Source organism: Panthera onca, chromosome B1 (assembly GCF_046562875.1).
Source record: "Panthera onca isolate mPanOnc1 chromosome B1, mPanOnc1 haplotype 2, whole genome shotgun sequence".
In the NCBI taxonomy this organism is placed as follows: domain Eukaryota; kingdom Metazoa; phylum Chordata; class Mammalia; order Carnivora; family Felidae; genus Panthera; species Panthera onca.
In genome coordinates this window covers 132,544,817-132,567,949 of record NC_138342.1, presented here as the reverse complement: position 1 = coordinate 132,567,949, position 23,133 = coordinate 132,544,817, and the positions used below count along the sequence as shown (strand labels likewise).

Sequence of the window (23,133 nt, the reverse complement as noted above, 5' to 3'; positions counted from 1 at the left end):
AAAAGCTCCTAGATTCGGGGTTCACCAAATCAGCCAGGGAAAGTCGAAGGCGAAGGCGGAGCGGGGGAACTCAGGTTCGGGCGAGGGTGCTGAGGTCACGGCGCAGCGAGCAACGGGGCGCAGCGAGCAACGGCGCAGCGAGCTCCCTCCCTCGAGCTGGAGGGAGGCGGACGTGGAGGCAGAGGGCCGTGCCTTGGAAGGGCTGAGAAAACCCCACAACTTCCAGCCAGGAGTTGCTTCTTGTTTTGCTTGTTTGTTTTTGTTTGTTTGTTTGCTCATAGGAACAGAGTGGGGACCCGGACCCTCGCAGAACCACAGAAGAGCGTCGCACAACTGCGCCAAGGACAAACCCAGGGCACTCACACCAGGGGCTGGACCCGTCGCCGCGCTCCCACGGGAAGGTAAAACGAGTTCAGATGCCTGTTGCCCACCACTGACAATTCCCCTAACGGGTGTCTGCTGACAGTTTACAAGTTGGGTATTGCGAGTTCAGATTCAAAATCCGGCGGGCAACGTGTGTGATGTGCACTCTTCCTGCAAAAGGTAAAATAGAGAAAACAATGGGTGACAATCTTTCTCCAGTTAGTTGACTTCCTGATCCTTCGCTCTTTGATCGTGACCCAAGCCACTAATGCCAGGATGAGTGAGTGCCTGTGGAATACTCTAATCTTTTTGTGGCGAAGCCTTGTTAATGCCTTGAGCCATCAAGCTGAGTTAGTGGATCAGAGCAAAACAGGGTTGTGGCATCAGTCCACGACGCTGAGGGGTCTGTTTCCTTGGGATTCCTCCCAGAAACTCTAGTTAGAACCATTCCTTATAGAAATTTGCAACCAGCTTCTCTGTCCCTTGTTCAGTTTTAGAGGGGGAAGCAGATCCTGCCAAGTTAGGAAAACAAAGGCCTGAAATTGGAAACCAAAGTCTTTCCTAACTAGCCCGTGTTGAGGTTTTGCACACATTACTTTCCCTCTATTCGTTAGTGTCTTTATTTCTGAAGTGACGATGGCCATACTCAGTTCACTTGGAATTTCTCTTAAGTAGAAAAAAAAAAAAAACAGTTTAAACAACTCAAAATAATATTCCTTCCAAAAATATTAGTTATGGCTTCCCCTAAAGAAGATTGGATTTTCAGTCTTTTCTGGGCTTGCCCACACCTTCATAATATTGCATGTATAAGTATCTTTATACAGCTTAATCTGAAATTGATTATCTGGTTAATGTAAAATTATGCCTACAGGAGCATAGACGTTTTTTATAAAACAAAGCAGCTTGGGCTTCTCGGTTACCATGAAAGAAAAGTAAACTGAACTGGAAATATACAAGATGTTCCATATAATTCTACTTAAAATATTTTTGTAAATATTTCTCAACTTGGGGAAATATTCCTTGTCACGCCTGTGTTTTGTGCAACAGGTTCCATGCTTCCTAATATATTTGCACCTGTGAATAGTGAACTCTGTACCCAGGAGTTGTAATTTTAGAAGAGTAGGAGTGGCTTGAAACAACAACTACAAAAACATATAGAAAGCACAGAAGAGCAATCAGATTAATTGCTTCGGAGGGTTTGACTGACTTCGATGACATTGATTCTACAAACATTTTTGCCTCCCATACAACTGCCTTTTAAAAGCAGCCTAGCAGTCTTATACAAATATTTATCTTATTCCCTTACAGACATGCGTGTCTTAGGAAACACCCATAGTTCCACAGACATCTCGTCAGCAACTTTGAGAAGACTAAATGACCTCTCTCTCTCCCAATAAAGTACAGAATTGGATGAAAAAATGGATTTATTGAAATTAAAGTTGCTTTATTGTGTGTCATATCATCAAGGATAGCTTTGGCAATGAACTCATGACATTTTTGTTCATTCAAGTCTGCCTGATACCTTTTGATGTGCATACACTGTGTGCTATCATAACAATGAACCACTCTGATGAATGCCAATAAAACCTATCAAGACACTGGTAGAAGTTTGTGGAAGGAGTGGTGAAATATGGATTGATCCATAGGGAGACAGGACAGGATTATTGCTGCCTGATTTCTCTTGTGTCAAATCACGGAATTTCTCAGGCAAGTTCCACAGCTAAGAAGAATATACGTTGGTTGTTCCTCAGATAGGGAACAGACTCAAACTCAGATGCCTACCTGGCCTGGGCCAGTGACATAAATGCCCAGCTAAGTTGTGGGAGACGGTGGGGAGTGGTGGGCACTGCCACACCCGTGAAAGCCCAAAAGTACAAGCCTTTTCTGAAGGAGGAGGCTGCTGATTCCACTGAGCTGCCCTGCAAAAATCTCAATTCAGTATTGTCAGATCTGACATTTTAAGAGAACAAAAATGCATATTCTTAAAAATCTTTCCAATTTTAAATGAAGGAAACTAATTTTTAAAAAAGTCAAACCCCTTGGATGCCTGGATGGCTCAGTAGGTTGAACGTCCAACTCTTGATTTTGGCTCAGGTCATGATCCCAGGGTTGTGGGATTGAGTCTCTCTCTCTCTCTCTCTCTCTCTCTCTCTCTCTCTCTCTCCCTCTGCCTCTCTCCTCTGCTCATGTTCTTTCTCTCTAAAATTAAAATATTGAAAGAAAAGCTTTTTTAAAAATAAAAGTCAAACCCCCAGGTGGGCCAAAATAAATAGACACGGATAGATAGAGCAAAACCTGCAGCCTGGCCTGTGGGCCTCCAATATCTGATATTAGTATGTGAGGTTTGATAAACCTCCTAAAATACCTAAAACATAACTCTATTATCATTTCCCCTACCTCACAGACCATTCCTCAGTGCACATGAATATAAAAGGAATACAACCAAAGATTAGTTGCCAAGTAAGCGTTTTTCTTTTCCACTTCTGGTTGAATAGATATTCCCAATGAGACTCTGAAGTAAAGGACCTGGTCAATAACTGAACAATCAGTATTTATATAGTTACAGTGAAGAAATTTCAGACAAACTCTTTGTCAAAAAAGACAAAGTTAGATCACATCAGTAGAGAAAACCACTTGTGATGCACTTACTTTAGATAAAGTACATGATGATATGGATTTCCTTCCATCTAAATTTATTTTGAAAGCAAGGAAGCTTCCCCCAAGTTGTAAATAATTTCATTGTTTACACTATAAAAAGAAAAAACAGAAAAAAAAAAAGCGAGGAAACGAATACACATGATCTAAAACATCACTGTCCAATAGAACTTTCTGCAGTGATGGTAATGTTCTATCTCTGCATTGCCCAGTAAGGTAGCCACCCAATCACACGTGGCTATTGGGCACTTGAAATGTGGCTAGTACAACTTAGAGAGTGAATTTTATATCTAAAAATTTTTCAAAAACACCAAGAAGAATAAGTATGTTTTGGTTCCTAATGGAAAGTCCTCCTGGGGTCATTTCTGCCAGAAAGCTAGTTTGTTTGTTTTCTCACCTTAATGTCAAGTTTCCCTGAAAGACTATTAAGTAACTCTCAACTCATACCAAACCAACCTAAATCACAGAACAAAACAGTGTGGTGCAGCTGGAATGTGGAAGCTGATTCCAGAAGAAGAAAGAAATAAGCTCCATAAGTCAGGACAGCAGCCTAGGAAAGGAAGAAGATTATAGCACCAAAAGAGAGTAGCAAGCCCAAGCAAGGAATTCTCTAAACCCCAGTAATGGAAGAAAAGCTCAGTGAAGCTAATAAAATAATGTACTTAACACAGACTAAACAAACAGAGCCTAATGACAAGTCCCTAGTAAGGAAATAATAATCACATTAACTTAACAGTTAGTTACAGTGTTTAGTATATTTGAAAATGATTCTGTCTTGCTTTATTCAAACATTCAATAGGAGCACCTAGGTGGCTCGGTCGATTAAGCGTTCGACTTCAGCTCAGGTCATGATCTCTCAGTTTGTGAGTTGGAGCCCTGCATTGGGCTCTGTGCTGACAGCTCAGAGCCTGGAGCCTGCTTCAGATTCTCTGTCTCCTCTCTGTCTGCCCCTCCCCTGCTCACACTGTGTGTGTGTCTCTCTCTCAAAAATAAATAAACCTTAAAAAAAAATAAAAATAAATTCTCATAAATTTATTTATTTATTTATCCTCAGGTTTATTAGGTCCTTACAGAAATTCTTTGTAAAGTTTCAATAATACTCCCTTGTAGTAAAAATTATGGAACCTAGATATCCTAATGGCCATTTGGGTATAATAATGATGTTCAATTGGTTGTAAATAGATTTCTGGTTGGATGTGTGCTCACCTTTCCTTTCAGGCAGGAAAAAAGCACAGTGGGAGTGAAGTTAATAACTGATCAGAGATGATGGAAGTTGCATCAACTTGACATAGAAAAGAGAGACCAGTTTATATGAATGGAGCTGGAAGTGTGTTAACTTTTTAAATAAGTCTTTAAATAAACTAAGTTTTTAAAAACTGGTCAGTCTAATCACATTTGTGATGAAAAGGCTGTACTTCCGTCTACATCCTTACAAACTTGGTTCATTTGTAACAAGTGGACCAGTAAACATGTGAATGGATAAGAAGTGGTCAAAAAATAGTTTCACAAAGCTGATGGGCTAGATTTTCTTAAAAATTTTGTGGGCAGCAGTATGTTATGAAGACAGGTGTCTCAGTCAAGAAAAGCAACTAGTCATTCAAAGTGAAATGTATGCTAAATCCTAAGTTGAGCATAAATATCATTTGCTATGATTTGTATTTCTATGGATTTGGAGTTATTTTTGTTTTGAATTTTTAATTGCAGATTCAACGTGATTAAACAGGATTGTAAGCACTATATGCAGCATTTTGCTGAGATTTTTATCTTTCAGTGATCATCCAAAGTATACTGAGACTGGTAAGGAACCAAATCTAAAAGAATATTTAAATGCAAATGATTCACAGTTCAAATTTTAACATAGAACAAAGGAAGGGAGATTTTTATGTGGAATTCAGAATTTAATCAATGCAAATTTTCATTTGATTATCTGAAACATGCACAGAAGGCCCGTGGCTAAAGAGGAAACATGCACCCTCTTAGAAATTTCAATTTTATTTAATAAGTGTTTATCCTTGTAGCATATAGAGACATAATTTGATATATATTTTTTGAGTCATACACTCAAAACAAATTTAATTTTTAATTTTTTCTCAAAAAAAATGCAAGCAAAATTAAAGCTCTCTCTCATACGAAATTATTATTGGTATCTCTTGACAGATGAGAAACCAAAGATTTCTATATAATTTTTACATATCATTTTGGAGATGGTAAAATGGCCATTCAAAGTAAAATTTTTAAAACATTAATTGTATAATGCAAGTAAGACTTAGCTTAGGACTCGCTACTCTTTATTATAAAAATGAATTATATACAATCCATATAAATGTTTTATTACAACTCCTACCGATAAATCTTTATTGAGTGTCTAATTTGTTACGGACACTATACTAGACAATGTCCATAACACCATGAATTACACACAGACCTGCCACTGATTGTCTCTAGTCCATTAAAGGTGTACAGACTTTTAAATAAAAAAGTTCCATAGGAGTGCCTGGGTGGTTCAGTTGGTTAAGTGTCTGACTTCAGCTCAGGTCATGACCCCATGGTTTGTGGGTTTGAGCCCCACATCGGGCCCTGTGCTAGCATCTCTGTGTCTCCCTCTCTCTCTGCCCCTCCCCCTATCATGCTCTGTCTCTATCTCTCTCAAAAATAAATAAACATTAAAAAATTAAAAAAAAAAAAAAAAGAAGTACCATAAACAGAGTAAGATTCTCTAGTAGACTCTGACATTATAGATTTGGGGCCACAAGGAATGGTCAGTTTTCTGTTTGTTTTTTATAAGTGTTATGTGTTGGGAGAATTAAGGAAATGCTTTGTTGGGGAGGTGACTCAACTCAGTGTAAACCTGGATAGAAACGATTCTTGGCTTTACCCAGCACTGGGATGCCATTTTCTTCTCCACTGCATTAACTTGGATGTGTGCTACTGGGACAATGCGGAACTTTCTGAGGAAGAACAATCACTTACACATGTCAAAGTGAAGTTTTCAAAGTTAAAAACATTATTCTCAAACAAAATATATAGTGAGCACATATCACATATTTAATTGATTAATAAGAGCACCAGCACAATGGTAAAGCTGGATTAAAGTAGGATCACAAAGGTAGATACCTATATCTACCAGTGTAAGACAAAGTCTTGCATAGAATTAAGATCTTAGATATAAAACAAGTTGATCGGGGTGCCTGGGTGGCCTAGTTGGTTTAAGTGCCCGACTCTTGATTTCAGCTCAGGTCATGATCTCACAGTTTGTGAGTTCGAGCCCACATCGGACCTTGCATTGAGCCCGTCCCCTCTGTCTCTGCCCCTCCCCTGCTCACACTTTCTCTCTCAAAAATAAATTTTTTTTTTTAATTTTTTTTTTAACGTTTATTTATTTTTGAGACAGAGAGAGACAGAGCATGAACAGGGGAGGGGCAGAGAGAGAGGGAGACACAGAATCTGAAACAGGCTCCAGGCTCTGAGCTGTCAGCACAGAGCCCGACGCGGGGCTCGAACTCACGGACCGCGAGATCGTGACCTGAGCCAAAGTCGGCCGCTTAACCGACTGAGCCACCCAGGCGCCCCTCAAAAATAAATATTTTTAAAAAAACAAGTTGATGGCCTGCTGTACAATGAAGCAATAAGTTACAAACTTATATTTTCCACCAGACAGAAATCATTTGCATGTCTACTGGACAATAATCAAACTTAATTTTCTAAAAATTTGTATCAAACTTAATTTTCTATAAGTTTGCATCAAACTTATAGAGCTTGGGCTCTAATCAATAGTAAATAATAAGTCAAATTAAGTAAGTTACCATCACCTGACAAGTCAACTGATCTTCAGGCTCATAAGGCAATGCTCCAATCTGACATTGAAAAAGCATACAATCGTTTCACTCTGCTTTTTCATTGCCTGACCACCCCAAAACCTAGTGACATAAAACAGTTATTTTATGCTGCTCCATTGTGGGTCAGAAATTTGGGAAATGTTTAGTTAGGTAATTCATCTCTGACCGACATGGCCTCAGCTGGAGACGTAGGATTCTCTTCTAAGATGGTACCTTCACTCACATGCCTGGATCTGGGCTGGATTTGCCATAGTAGCTGGAGGATGCCTCATATGTATCTCTCTTCACACATGGCAATCTCAGAGTTGCCAGACTTAATGCATAGCTTTTGGCTTCCCCTAGAGAGGACTTTCTAAAAGAGAGTATTCTACGAGACCCAGGCAGAAACTGCAAGGCTTCTTATGATCAAATCTCCCAAGTCTTAGAACATCTCTTTGGTTACATTCTTTTGCTGAAGCAAGTCTCTTGGGTCAGCTTATAAAATGGGAGAAGAGGCATATACTCCACCTCTGCATGAGAGAAAGGCATGTGTGTACCAGGAGGAAAGGAATTGATGACCTGAGAGAAATGTCATCACACATCCCTTTGCCTTATACTATTTTGGATGTATTTGTGTGTATGTGTGTGCACACATGTGCACGTGTGTGCCTGCGTGAGTGTGCAATACGTCCATTAAAGAGGGGCTTTTCTGGGAAAAGAACAGCAGCCTCAGAAATACCACAATGAATTTTTCTGTTTTGGCTTGCATTTCATAAATTATCCGAGATCTTAGACTGCAAAATCTGAGATCATCTCTGCCAATGGAAGCCCTAAGGCAAGAATATATGATGGAAATAGAAGAGGTGCTTCCAACATCTGCACTTAAGTGAACACAGTGATTGTGATAGGTACAAATAAATAACTTTAGGTAGGTTTCCCCCATAATGATTTACTTAATGCAAATAGTACTCAAACTTGTTCTCAGAAACCCCAGGTAATATGGCAGCATAACATTGCCTGATAGCCAATCCCAACATTTAACCACCACATTCTCAACACCGCTTTCATTGACCAATATAGCCCAGGAGAGACTGGAGACCTCTATTCTCTACATGGCCTTATTGCTCAGTAATGCACACAAGTTGGTCTTGGAGAACTATATTCAAGAGTGAACACATATTACGTTCTTTCAATTTATGCGCAATTTCTTCTTGCAAAAGGCTAGTAAACTTTTAGAACATACAAGCTTATAAAGTTATTTGTACCTAACTACCTGATAAATGGCACTGTTAGCTGTGTTTTGGCCTACAAGTCATCATGAAATTTCTGCCCTCGGGCCTTGTCTATCTGGGAGTAACATTTTGTTCATGTAGGAGGAGTTCATTTAATTTAGTTAATCATGTTAGTTTCATAATACTTGAAACATTTGATTTGAAAGCTATTTTTCAGTGAAAGATACTATTGGGAAACTATTCGTTCACTTACAGAAAAAGGATTTAATAAAAGCTTGTGTGCAGGTGTAGGAATGCAGCGCCTATGTTTTACAGAGCTCTTGGAATTGTTCTGCTTCATCCCACCCTAGCATGGACAACAGAGAGCTCCTCCTAGACAGGAAAGTAGGAAGGAAGGCAGGAAGAGACATAGGCACATAAAAGAAAGTAGAGAGGGTACACTTCATAACAGAAATCATAAGTAGCATGTACGTATGTATGATATTGTAGTAAGAACATTTAATTTAGGTCTATTCTCTTAGGGTTTTAGGAGTATGATACATGATTGTTGACTATAGGTACAATGTTGTACAGTAGAGTTATATAGCTTATTCATCCTGGTTGACTAAAACTTTGTCTGGTGAGTACTAAATCATGCATAGTATTTAAACTCCAAGTTGTGACTAGGTTTATCCAGTAATATGATATCTATACAATATAATAATAACACAGGTATTATAGTTCTACTAAAATCATTATCAGGAAAACCATATGATAATGTGGAAAATTTTAATGCAAACAAATATTTATTTTTAAATGCAAAAAATGCACTTGGGTGACTCAGTGGGTTAAGCGCCCGACTCTTAGTTTGGGCTCACGTTATGACCTGACACTTGGTGGGTTTGAGCCCCACATCAGGCTCTGCACTGACAGTGTGCAGCCTGCTTGGGATTCTCTCTCTGCCCCTCCCGTGCTCATGCATGCTGTCTCTCTCCTCTCTCTCATGAAATAAATAAAATTTAAAATATAAAAATAAAATAAATGCAAAAAATCTGTCTTTAAAGTATAACCACATATTTTTAATTATGACTATGAAAAATGACTGGAAGGAAATATACTCCAAAGCTAACTATATTTTTTATGCCATACAAACTATATGTGGTTTTTTTCTTTCATCTTTCTTCTCGCATTTTCTTTATTTTTTTTTTTAAGAATTTTTTTTCTAATGTTTATTTATTTTTGAGAGAGACAGAGACAGAATGTAAGTGGGTTAGGGGCAGAGAGAGAGAGAGGCACAGAATCCAAAGCAGGCTCCAGGCTCTGAGCTGTCAGCACAGAACCCGACGCGGGGCTTGAATTCACGAGCTGTGAGATCATGACCTGAGCCGAAGTCGGACACTCAACCGACTGAGCCACCCAGGCACCCCTCTTCTCGCATTTTCTTAAGTTAACCTATTTTGAATAATGAAAATATGTATCATATAACGTTTATTTTAACAGAGGCGGTTCTGGCAAAGTGAAACATATAGAATCTGTTCTTCAGATATTCCTGAAATCTCTCAAGATTAATAGATTTACTGTTCTGTCCACAGAGTGCTCTTCAAACACCACAGCCCACGGTAGCTCTTCCCAACAGGGAGCCCACATTAGAATCGCACATGGAACTTTATAAATACAAAGATGAGAGGGTCTGATCTAGTGGCGTGGTTACCTTTGTCTCTTCCCTAATTCAAACTACTACTCCAAACTCGAATCTAGAACCAATTACAATCACACACTAAAAGGCCACAGACACCTTTCTCTCAGACTCCTATTTATTTTCAGTCACTCCAGCCATTCCAAACTCCCCTGAATTCAATCTATAATCTCCCTCGATTTCATTTTCTTTGTGGCCACGATTGGGCAACTTCTGTTCAAGATAATTATGTTAGTGTATGTCCTTTCTCTTCACTGTCTTTCTTTCCCTCTTCCACAACCCCTTAAAAGTTTAAAAGATAAAGGACGTGAATTTTCTCTTTGGTGTTTTTTTTTCCTTCTCTTTCTTTCCATCATAACCTACTCTCAGGAAAGCCTTAGAGGTAATTCGTGTTGGCTTGCCTGCCATCTTACCAGAAAGGTGCAGCAGAGAGAAAGGTGCTCTAATGGTGGAATGGTGAGCACCAGCCAGTCTGTAGAAGGGATGTGCTTCTGCTTTTGTTTCTATTTGGAGATTTTAGCAGCAGAACCTCCTGACCTTCTGAAAATCGCATGGTCGTGTGTGGGTGATCATTCAGGATTTTGCGCTAACTCTTAGAAATAGTTACTAAGATGTTCAATGTTCAATTTAACCCTTTAACATTTAGACCACACTTGAGTGAAAATTCCATTTCCTGGGATTTAATCTATGTTTTCTTTATCACCACTGAGTTATTCCCTCAACACTAATAAGCAAGAGCAAATATTATAGAGTATTATAGTCTTCTAGCCGATCTGTCCTCTGGCATTTTTTAAAATGTTTTCTCTTATGTGGCAGTATAAAAAATAGCTCTAATAAGGGTTTTGACGGATTCATTCATCTTGCTCTTGGTTTGTGAGCACATCAAATCTGATAAAGAAATTGTTTTGTTTGGAGATGCCAATTACTTACTTAAGTTTACCTGTCACAGTGAAAGCATACAGAAAATGCAAATATGCCTTCTGTTGAGTGGATTATATAGGTATAATACTAAGATTACGATTGGATGAGCATAGTGGAGACAATACAAATGTGGAATACAATTACATAAACCAGGGCTATGTTTGTCAAACCATGGTGCTAGGCTTCCCTTCATCAAAGTCATCTGAGGTCCCTCACAGCAATGCAGATTCCCAGACCTCACCCCAGACTCTGCAGCCAGTGAATCTCTTGGAGTGAGGGATACGATCAGCAATCAGCAGGCTTCCCAGATCATGGGAACGTATATCTAGCTTTGACCAGCGCTAATCTAGAGGAGCATCTTGTTAATATGCAAATAAGTAAGGGAACAAAGAAATGAATAAGTAATAATGGCAGAGAGAGAGATAGAATTGTAGTACCTGAATTATTTAGACTTTTCTGTTCTTCAGAGATTGCTGGGAAATGCTTCACTTCCCATGGCTCATACAGATTTAATGTGTCAATGCATCTTGTTTCCATAGAGAAAATTATTTGTAGATATAAATTATCCAGTGTAAATTCGTGGGAATACATCTCTTTGCTTAATTAATTCTCTAGCTAGAAGTCATGAACTAGAAGTTACTTCCTTAGGGATATAGTACCTCACCAAGCCTTGCAGGTCAAATATTTCTGTCAGAGAGCAATTACCCACTTGTGTCTCTCTCCCAACACTTGGAATACCTTCAGTTTTACATCTTATGTGATTATTTCACTCCCTGATGAACACCTGTCTTCCCACCTTGAAACCCTGAAGGAAACAAAAATCAAACAATACTCATTTTTAATGCTTTTTGTGTAAAAAACTAAAGAACTAAAATGGGAAAATACCAATTTGCTTTATTTCCTCTAAGTAAGTGGCTTGGATATTGACCCACCTGTTTGTTCATTTGATCAATGTAGATGTAACCTTGTATCTTAAAGTTCTGAATGAACACTCAGATAAATTCCAGGTAAATTGCCATTGATATTTGGCAATCCTGACTTAGGTCATTCAATGAATTTCTAGGTTAATTATGCATGGAATATTCATTTACATTTTCCCAATTCCTAAACCGTATGTACCTTTTGTACAGAGAGCACAAATTACAAGTGTTTAATTTAAAAATTACATAGGAATATCTGCGAAGACAACGGGAATATATGACAAGCGTCTTCATTTGATTAACTATCTGTCCCCTCCTCACCAATAGCAGACAGAGGCAGGGTAAGGCCACAAATAATAGGAAAGTGGCAGAGAAATTGTTGCCTGTTGGTTCTTGAGTAGCCTCTCCTTTATTTAATCCACTTCATGATTACAAAATGTGTTTTCAATACCTTGCTTTTCTTAAAAGCTTAAAACTAATAGCCATGTTCTTGACCCTTTCACTTAAAGGACCTAATACTTGAAAATGGGCATCTAAGCCACTTTCAAGTACTAGAATCATTCTATAATCTTCTAAGTATTTTCCTGGTTAGGGGCACCAGAAAGATGGCTTTTTCTATCGCTTGAAATTGGAATTTTTAAAATTTTTATTTGCATTCAAATGTGACCCATGCAATTCTTGTATTGTCATTGCCTCATTTTCAAAACTCATCTAAAATCAGTTTCTGTACGAGCTTGAGCTGCATCTTCTCCTCTGGGGATCTAAAAACCAAGGTATTAGTCCTGATGTGTATTCAGAGACTAACACAGAGGAAAAAAGCCTTTGTTCAGATATACAATTTGAAAGGCAAAATTCAGATGAGCTCTGCTTTAAAGACAACTCAGTATAACTTAAGAGCAAGAAAGACTAAAGTATATAGATAATAACTTTGTGCTTTCAAAAGGATTCTTTGCTTAACAAAATATTTGCTAAAGAATTCCTTTTGGTAGTGAAAGTCAACCATATTATTTGATTTATAAAAACTTGAATTACCAGGAAAAATGCATATGTTAAGGATAAGGGCAACAGCAAGACGGTGGGTCTGGTAGTTTATAAGCAACTGGGGCTGAACACATATTTTTTATTCTTTCTGGATTTCACTGAGCAACGACTTTGTGGCATGAATTTTACTGTGTGCCTATGATTGAGATCTAATCTTTAACAATGCTGCTATAAACAGAGATTAATGAAATCAGGCCTTGGCCATACAAAAGCTGACAATCTGGTGCACAAGAGACAAATTATTAAAGTTAATTGTATTGCAAGGTGATAAGTCCTATAATAGATGTGTGATTCATAGAGGAGATGAAATTTTATTTGTATCCTGCAGATACAAATGAATAGTCTGCTATTTGATGGAAGCTGGGATAGAGGATGGAAATTCTAAGCAGTTGAAACAGCAGTCACAAACCTATGGAGATATGAAAGGATCTGACAGGAATTTTGGTATGTTTTTTATAGGAGTGACTAGGAAATTATAGGGGGAAACATGTAGTAGCCACGTAATTGAAGGCTTTGTACTCTATCCTAGATAGTTGCATTTTATCGTGTTGGTAATCTGTGGTCACTGAGAGATTTAAAGCACACAAAAAGTGTTATTTTCTGAGTTTTGATAAGAACATTCTGGTAGCTATGTAAAAGTTTTTTGGAAGGGTTGGGTATGTCTTAGAGCAGTGATTTACAATAGAGACAGATTCTAAGAAAAGAATTACATGGAGAATTTCAAAGTACTCTACAGATTTCTGCTTTTCATCCAAACTTAAAGACTCACATGGGACTAGGTCCTGTAGTTTTTAAAAGTGCCCTTATTGTTATACCTTGTTGCATAACAAATTAGTACAAGCTTTTCGGCTAAAACAACAGTTACTATCTCAGAGTTTCTGTGGATCAAGAACTGGAGAGTGGTTTAGCCAGGTTTTTCCGCTTTCAAGTCACTCACAAAGCTACCATCAAGATGTTGGCCAAGGCTGGGGTCTCATGTGAGGCTCTCCTGGGGGAGGATCTGCTTCTAAACTCAGATGGCTGTTAGCAAGACTCAGTTCCTTGTGGGTTGTTGGACTGATTGCCCAGCTCCTTGCTAGTTGTTGCCTGGAAGCTTCTCTCTTTCTCTCCTTTTTATGGGCCTCTTTATATGGAGGCTTACTTCATCAAAGCCACCAAGGGAGGGAGAGAGTCTACTAGCAAGAGGAAAGTTACAATTTTATGTAACATAATCATTGAGGGGACCTTCCAACACCTTTGCCTTCTTCTACTGGTTAGAAATAATCCACATGGTGCCCATACTCAAGAGTAGGACATTTCACAGAGCTTGAATACCAGGATTCAGGGAAAATGAGAGACACCTTAGAGTCTGTCTTTGACACTCTCCACGTGATTCTGCTACTCATTCAGGTTTGAAAACACTGACCTAGAGACTTAGGGAATACACACAAAAACATGACAAGGATGAAACTTCGAGGGGAGATCTCAAAAGGTTGGAAAAGAAATATCTAGGGTTGCCTGGGTGACTCAGGCAGTTAGGTGTCAAACTCTTGATTTTGGCTCAGGTTCTGATCTCATCAGTTCATGGGTTCAAGCCCCACATTGGGCTCTGCATTGACAGTGTGGAGCCCCCTTGGGATTCTCTCTCTCTCCCTCTCTTTCTGCCCCTACCCCACTCTTTCAAAAAGAAAGAAAGAAAGATAAGAAAGAAAGAAAGAAAGAAAGAAAGAAAGAAAGAAAGAAAGAATTAGAGTAGGTGATTATTTGTAGGGATGTAGGGGATAGCTTGATTATCAAACTTTGAACTTGATGATTGAGGATATAGTGATGGCTTTAATCAAAATAAGAAGTCAAAAAAAAAAAAAGAAAGAAAGAAATCTGTCTTGAAAGAATGACAGTTGAGTTAGTTTTAGATCTGTTGGAGTTGATGTGCCCATCAGTTGATGTTATGAAAAAGTATTTACAACTGTGAAATATGGCCAGAAAAAAAAAAAGTGAGTAGCATGTGTTTTCAATGATATACAGTGGCATTGTTTACCAGGCCCTCCAAAGGTTTAATTTATTACCTAGGAAAATGTTCTTTGTTCAACTCTCTATTTACAACTGATTAAAGTTCCCAGACTTAGTTAGGTTACACGTTAACTTATATATTTTTGACCGGTAGAGTTGCAAATGATTTCTTTCTGGTACGAGAGATAACCCAAAGGTTGTAGCTTATTTTGCTGTAGGACGTTAAGTGCTTTCTTTACCAAATTAGAAATCTTATGTTAATATTTCTTCATCAACTTGTCTATAAATAACCAGACCCTCAAATGCTTTCTGAATCAACCCTATCATCTCACTGTTTCGGCCATTTTTAATAAGTTGAATAAAATATTTGACACGTTTATATTTGTGTGATTCATGTTCCTTATTTTAGTTTGACTTTTTGAAATTTATACTTTAGTGATTGGGGAGGTACCACCAAGATGCCCAAGTACACTCTTTTTTTTTTAATTTTTTTTTTTTAACATTTATTTATTTTTGAGAGACAGAGACAGAGCATGAGCAGGGGAGGGGCACAGAGAGAGGGAGACGCAGAATCTGAAGCAGGCTCCAGGCTCTGAGCCATCAGCACAGAGCCAATACGGGGCCTGAATCCACGAGCCATGAGATCATGACCTGCGCTAAAGCCAGGTGCTCAACCGACTGAGCCACCCAGATGCCCCCCAACCAAACTCTCTTAATGGAGCCAATTATACTGTACTGGCCAACCAAGAGATCTCTCTCTCTCTCTTTCTGTCACTTCCTCTCCTTCTGAAATATTTTAACTTGCAATCAAACTTTACCTTTGCTGACTCTTTGATACCCTAGGTTTTATTATTTCTACTGATTTTTTGTTTGTTTCCGGTTCTTGTCTTTTATAGATTCTGGTTTCAGTTTGCACATAGGAAATGTTATTCCTCAATAATGGCAACAATGAACAGAAAACAATGATCTGGCCATTGGATGATCCCTACCAAGATGATGGGGATCTATTCTCTGTTGCGTGATAAGTGACAGGGAATTCACTTTCTTATTATTTTGTGATCATTTATCTACTTGTATACACAAATCAACTAAGGAATCATTCTGTGCCCACTAGAAAAGAGAACATCTTTTTGAGGTCTGGAGTAGTGTATTTTTGTGTTTCTGTGTTCACTTTACCCATAGCTGAGGTTATGGGAGTGAAGTTGAAAGTTGTGTACTTACATGTCAATAATAAGGCAAAGTCTTTATCTTTTGTAAGAGTGTAAAATATTTCCTATTTCCATTAGGTAGTAATTAATTAGATTTTGAAGTTCCTCTAATTAAAGGAGCTTTGTTGTAACTGGTTTTCAGAGAATAATAAGACTAATAAGAATAATAATGTAAAACTCATATTTCCCCATGTTTGTACAAAATAAAGATGCTGAACTATTCATATTTCCCTATGTTAGACTTTTAGAAAAAAATTTCCTTTTCACTGAAACCTAAGAAATATTTTTATGTAAGAATCCAAGTTCAGGGGTACCTGGGTAGCTCAGTGGGTTGAACATTGACCCTTGATTTCAGCTCAGGTCATAATCACAGGGTTGTGGGATTGAGACCCTGGGTGGGGCTCCATGCTGAGTGCGGAACCTGCTTAAGATTTTCTCTCTCTCCCCCTGCTCCTCTCCTCTCCCCCTGCTCCTCTCCTCTCCCCCACTCACATCTCTCTCTCAAAAAAAAAAAAAAAAAGGGGCGCCTGGGTGGCGCAGTCGGTTAAGCGTCCGACTTCAGCCAGGTCACGATCTCGTGGTCCGTGAGTTCGAGCCCCGCGTCGGGCTCTGGGCTGATGGCTCGGAGCCTGGAGCCTGTTTCTGATTCTGTGTCTCCCTCTCTCTCTGTGCCTCCCCCGTTCATGCTCTGTCTCTCTCTGTCCCAAAAATAAAATAAATGTTGAAAAAAAAAAAAATTAAAAAAAAAAAAAAAAGAAAAAATAAGAGTAAAGCCAGTATTAAAAAAAAAAAAAATCCAAGTTCATGTAATCAAGGCAAATCCTGAGATAGATCAGATTACTTAAATAAGTGTGATTTAAAAGCACAGTTATATGACTTTTCCCTGATGTGATTACCAGATTTGTGTTTGTTTTGATACTAGTTTATACTAGCTCATCTAAACTGCCTAGATTTCTTATACTGCTTCAGTGATCAAAAACAAAATATTTATAATTATGGATAATGTAAAAATTGTGTCCCTCTAAATTGGATCACAGGGCTGAAAAATTGTTTTGTATCAGCAGTCATAATATTTTCTAATGTGTAAGCTTAAAACATGATATCCAGGATTGTTAGTTAACTTTACAACCTCAGACTAATATTAAACCTAGTTAATAAATAATCTTTGAATTCCTAGATAACTTTTTAAGTAAGAAGGAATATTGATATCTTGGTCATAAAGCATAGTTTTTAGTATACAAAACTTTTGTCCTTAGTTCAGTATATTACAGAGTGGCTATCTTCTTGGGTCTTGTTCATAAATATATATTGTTATTTTTGTCACATTTAAGAGATATAAAAGTGATGTGTGGGGCTCTAGTTGGTGAGTTTTGCTTGTTTGCTGAATGGCCTGTATGTGATAAATAATCATCCATATGTACTTCCCAGTTAAATAGAAGTTAGTTAATTTGGTTAAATTTTGTAGTTCTTATGGGTAATTTGAGCCTAGGGCAGGAGCATATATGTATATGAAATAGAATAGTGTATGAAATATGAGGTTCTTCTCTTGTTTTCAATGGGAAAGTTTTGTCCTAAAATAAAGTATAAGATTGTCCTAAAGCCTGAAAGAACATACTGAAAGGCAAAACTTGATTTTGTACAGTAAGTTGGAGAAGGTTTGAGAGAAGTGAAATTTATTTACTTTGATTATATTATATTACCTGAGATATAAAAGAATTATGTTCAACCCTTGGCAAAATTCACCCAGATTGATGGGCTTATTCAGGTGTTATTTATTTATTTATTTATTTATTTATTTATTTATTTATTTTGAGGATATTATAACCTTTTTATTCCCAGATATTGTATGAACACATCTAGAACAGTTTTCTTTCTGGTAGGATAAATTTGTTTAAAGTATTTAGTCTGCCCGTAACAATGTATAGTAAAAGTATGTTTGTTTTACCTTCTATGCAATCCACCCAGATGGTAAATAATATTTTGTGTTCCATATTGTATCATGCCTTTGATTAGTTAAAAAAAAAAAAACAGAAGATGAGAATATTAATTTGCATTTTTAAAAATAGGATCTAGGGGTGCCCAGGTGGTTCAATTGGTTGCACGTTAGACTTGTGTTGGAACCTTGTGTCAGGTTCCATACTGACAGCACTAGGCCTGCTTGGGATTCTCTCTCTCCCTCTCTCTGCTCCTCCCCCAATCATGTGCTCGCTCTCTCTCTCTCTCTGTCTCTGTCTCTCAGTTAGACACCTAACTAACTGAGCTACCCAGGCACCCCAGGCTCACCCAGGGTGAGCTACCCAGGCACCTTACCCTATAAGTAAGTAGACTTTAACAATCATCATCATCGTCATCATCATCTGTCCCACATTTTACCAGGGCACAACTGGACAAATTGGTTATGCAGTGAAGGCCATCACAGAGTACAATATTTGAGAGTGAATCTCATTTGTTCGAGTATGGCAGGCTCAACAGTAAGAAGTAAGGATTGTACTTTATATGTGGAGCCAGTACCTACAAAGCCAACTGAGTAGTACAGATCTGGTAACTCTTTTATGGCTTAGGGGGGGGTCCCTACTTCACAGTTTAATGAAAGTCACTTCTGAAAGTGTATGTTGTAGGATCTATAAGAGGGAGAAATGTACTCAAATTTATTTATAGGTTGAGAAGGTTTACTGGGCTTTGTTTCTTAGCCTTGACATGAAAGCAAATAGCATGGGCTTTTCAAAGTCCAACATGAAATACCCTAAAACATTTCCAAGTAGAAATTATTTTTCTGGCACCAGTAATCATTCTACATGGCTCTTATCCAGTAAGATTTGGTTCAAAGAATGACCTTTGGATCTGCAGGGTAAGGGAGACTTGAGAAAGTGATGATAGATGAGTTAGGGACTCTGTCATAAGACTTAGCTGGGTACGAAATACCAAATACATTTACAAGGCAAATATTTGTATTACCAAATACAAATACATTTGTAGGCAGAGGGTGGAATTTACTAAAGATGTACCTTAACTGCTGTTATTTTATAGATTTTTTTTTAAGTTTATAGATTTTTAATAAGTTTATTTATTTATTTATTTATTTTGAGACAGTGGGGGAGGGATAGAAAGAGAGAGAGAGAATCCTAAGCAGGATTCTGTGCACTGACAGCACAGAGCCTGATGCAGAGCTCCATCTCACAAACCCTGAGATCCTGACCTGAGCCGAAATCAAGAGTCAGGTGCTCAACCCACTAAGCCCCCCAGGTTCCCAATAGTTGTTATGTTAATTATGAAGTAGACGTCATGTTGGCTTGTTTAATGTGGGTTTGGGATTCAGTTAGGGGCTTTGGGAGAGGTTTGGGCTTTGCAGAGGTAGTCTATGTTGTCGAGTCCCTGTGTAACTTCTATCCCATCACTGTTGGTGCTTTGCTCATGCACCCAGTAAGGAATCGCTCTACAGAGTAGGTCCTCTTATCCACCTGATTACTGAGTACTTTTAGTCTTGGAGCAAGCATTGACATGGTTCACAAGTGTCCTCACTCTAGGACATCTCTCAGATATCCACGATCCCTTCTTCCTGCAAGCCTGCTTCTTTCTATTCCTCTAATCCTTTCAAATAATCATTGGAAATTTCCTGTAAATGTATGTAAACCCATGCTTCTGGCCATCTCCTCTTCCAGAAAATCTTGGGAAAACCATAGGCTCCATTTGAAATTATGCCCAACTTGAAGTAATTCCTCCTAGACTGTCTCTCAGGGCCACCCCTTACTGGTGAATGCTACAGTTTTTCACTCCTGGATGGAGCCAGTTTATTATGCAAAAGAATTTGGAAATTAAACTCACATTTTTCATCACTGTGTCAGAGAGAACTCTCCCAGAGGTTATAAATATGTACTGAAAGAGAGGCATCCAGGGGCGCTTGGATGGCTCAGTTGGTTGAGCATCCGACTTCGGCTCAGGTCATGATCTCACAGTCTGTGTGTTCGAGCCCCATATCAGGTTCTGTACTGACAGCTCAGAGCCTGGAGCCTGCCTGTCTCCCTTTCTCTCTGCCCCTCCCCTGCTCATGTTCTGTCTCTCTCTGTCTCAAAAATAAATTTAAAAAAAACATTAAAAAACATTTAAAAAAAAAAAGAAAGAGAGGCATCCATTGGCAAAGTAGGCACAACACATAAAGAATGTGGGCCAACTGCTTCTGCAACTTGTAGATTCATTATTTGTTCAGGCCATGGAATTGCTCTTAATACATTTATTTGGGGATGGAATGCCACTAGGAGTACTCAAGTTTATGGTTTAGCAGATTAGCTAAACCCAAATAGTCATGATGGGAAACGGATTGCATGTTCTCCTGGTGTCCTGTGTCACTCTCTTCAAAGCTCCTATTGAAAACCAACAGCAGTATCTCAAAATAATATTTCTAACCAAGAAGACTTTACTTGAAAGCCCAAGGGGCTGTCATTGTGATTCTCCTGTTGGGGCCTCGGAGAGGCTTTGCATAACACACATACATAAAGCATCATTAGATCTGTTGGATCAAATTGCCAAGTGACATTAGCTTACACTTCTCTGTCATCCAGTCACAAATGCTTCTCTTTCTCTAGGATCTATTCAAATTTAATGGTTTCTAGATTGTTGGTAAATTAGTTGGGTGACTCTGACCAAATGTAGTTTTTTGTTATCCCTAAACTCCAAAGATATCCACCAAGTGACTGATGTACATCACTTTTAGCGGTAGTTAATGCAACTAATCTTACATTCCGATGGGGTATTTCTACATAACTAAGACCACTACTGCCCCCCCCCCCAAACATTACTAAAGTAACAGACCCTGAATTTTCATGGGATTTATTTCTCATTCTTACTAGAACATTTAGGGTATGTTGTTTCTCAGTAGGTCTTGTCGGTATGAAGTCAACACATGTATAATCCTGTAGTATGATGAAATAATCAAAATTTCTATTGATTTACTTATGGCCCAGAGTCAGGGACCTGACACAGTCTTGAAAGGCCAGAGGGCGATGGGGCGTGGCTGTATCTGCCAGGCAAAAGCAAACCTCTTCTGATGTTTTCTACTCACTGTGATCAAATTATGAAATATGTGATATCAAAAGCTGAATTCCAGGTGCCAGGAACTGTTTTGGCTTACTAAACCAAATAGTAAATGAAATATACCTTGATCACCTTTAAGGAGTTACTGCCTTATTGAATTTCTGTATAGACTAAATAGGGGAGTTAAGTGGGGAAATATAAGAATCACTCCTTCTGAATCTGTGTTTGATGGTGACACTAACATCTGTGATTTCCTAAAACTTCCTTTTCTTCATTTTTGGCAAGGAAAGAGGGCCCCACAAACTATTACTTGGTACTTCACGATATCTCTCATTTCACAGAAGAGACAAGCAATGTGGCTGCCATGAGAGTTGCCAAGTAGATCAACACAAACCATACATTCAGAAATTGGGATGATCGCTACATTCTGGAGTCACAGACTATGACCCAAACTCCTTAAACCAAATCACTCTAATTACCCTTTACTGTGATTAATGAAGCACAGTGGTTTCTGGCTCCTGAGCCCCAGGAATTACTAATTTGCTCCTCACTGAAGAATTATGGGTCTTTGAACTGATTCAGACTCAAGAGTTGAGTTACGTTCCATGGTTTTCCCTCATGACAACTCAAATAAATTCCGGTTTTCTTTTCCTGTTTCTTTTCTTTTTGTGGCGGGGGTGTGGGCAGCAGAGCAATGTGGCAGAGATTAAAAAGTTATATGATTTAACTTAGGCAATAACTGAGAGGGGCAACAACTCTTTTGGCCCTAGGGATCCCATACTGATTAGCCATTAGTTATTAGGTGGATAAAAACATTCTACTTACTCTTCTAGGACTAATGCCATAATTTCCACAATAATGGAAATTACACCCACCTTAAACGGTTAAATTCTATTGTTTGGCTTCTTCCATTGGGAATCCCATCATTCCCTACTGAAACCAGGAAGTCTATTTTAGTGGCAGCCTCTCCATGTCTCTCTGGAGATGATAAACTCTATGAAGAATAGCCTCCACCATGTTTCTCAAGGGAGTTTGTGCTGTTCTCACCAGTGTTTTTCTCAGTGTTCTGGTTAGGAGACTGTTCTCCATTCTCTTTTAGAGAAGATACTTAAAGGGACAGATAAATGGTTGGTGCATTATAAATACCAAGATTTATTTCTTCCTAACTCTTTGAATAATATTTCAATCTACAGATGATGCCATCCTAAAGAATACACTTAAAAATGTTGTGAGGGGTATTTAGAGGCCACGAGGATGGGGATTGAGAAGGTACTACTGCCATTTATTGCGTGAGATCAAGGGATTCTAGGCGTCTTCAAGTATCAGGACAAATCCTCACTACAAATATTCTGTGTACCATATAATTTCTGAATGTACCATGAAGTAATTGTGCAAGTGAAAACTTAGATGAGCCTAGGAATTAATTTCCTTGTCTTATAAAAAGTGCGAAGTGTTTTTTCACAGTTTTAAAACATTCTGACTTTCCTAGTAATACAGAGACATATAAATTGAGGGGGTACTGTAATTTGTTTAAATGCTTAACTTTACTAAGAGCCTTTCACCATTTTGGTAAATCTCATCACTAGTAGGCTACTTATATTATTTGAATTATCACAAAATAATTTCATGAGTCCAAATTTATAGGTGTTACTATCACAGAGAATCTATCTATTCATCTGCACATGCTTCTATCTATTTGTCTATCTATATCACATAGTTTTAAACATGTCAATATCCAAGTAAATATTTAATATTAAATTTTTGAATTTTTCATAAAAATGGACAGTTACTAACATTCCTACTCTAATACAGGAACTATGAAAACAAAAAGCTTAACATTTTGCAAAGAAAAAAATATGAAAAATCAAATATATAAATTAGAGTTCCCAGGTTTAAAGGAAGATTGTTTTTCCCTAGAATATTAAAAATAATCTAGGCATAAAGGTAAGGATTTCATTGTTTCTTACAAAATAACAGAAAGAATCACAAACTTTATAAGCCATACAAATTGCTGAAAAATCAATCTAGCCAGCTGTATGAGTAATATAACGATGAAAGAAAATCCAAATTAAAATCATTCTGTGTATTCCACTGAGCAGTTATATTGTTTCAAGATGAGGAAAAATGTAGAAAATCATCTGTGTAATGAATTTCATTCAAGCAAATTTTTAGGACAAGTAGATATGAGCACCTTTTGTGTTAAAGAAAACCACTTCCCCAGTTGCACACGTAGGGCTTATAAGCAATTAAAAAAAAAAATCACAGAGGAAATGTTATTTTTAAAAT

At 38.0% G+C, this 23,133-nt stretch overlaps 1 protein-coding gene across 6 annotated transcripts in view; it reads left to right on the top strand.

Annotated features, from left to right (window-relative positions):
• The window catches only part of LOC144616127 (uncharacterized), a 35,860-nt gene that overhangs the window by 1,095 nt on the left and 11,632 nt on the right, over positions 1-23,133 (top strand). For 3 of the 6 annotated variants that reach the window (XM_078445666.2, XM_078445665.2, XM_078445667.2), the window contains exons 2-4: positions 282-401; positions 2,768-2,823; positions 4,723-4,815. In XM_078445666.2, the coding sequence (XP_078301792.2) occupies positions 282-401; positions 2,768-2,788 (141 nt within the window). In that variant the 3' untranslated portion in view covers positions 2,789-2,823; positions 4,723-4,815. Of the gene's footprint in view, positions 1-281; positions 402-1,671; positions 1,787-2,767; positions 2,824-4,722; positions 4,816-23,133 lie in introns of those variants that run through there. The other 3 variants (XM_078445670.2, XM_078445669.2, XM_078445668.2) reach the window with 2 other exon arrangements.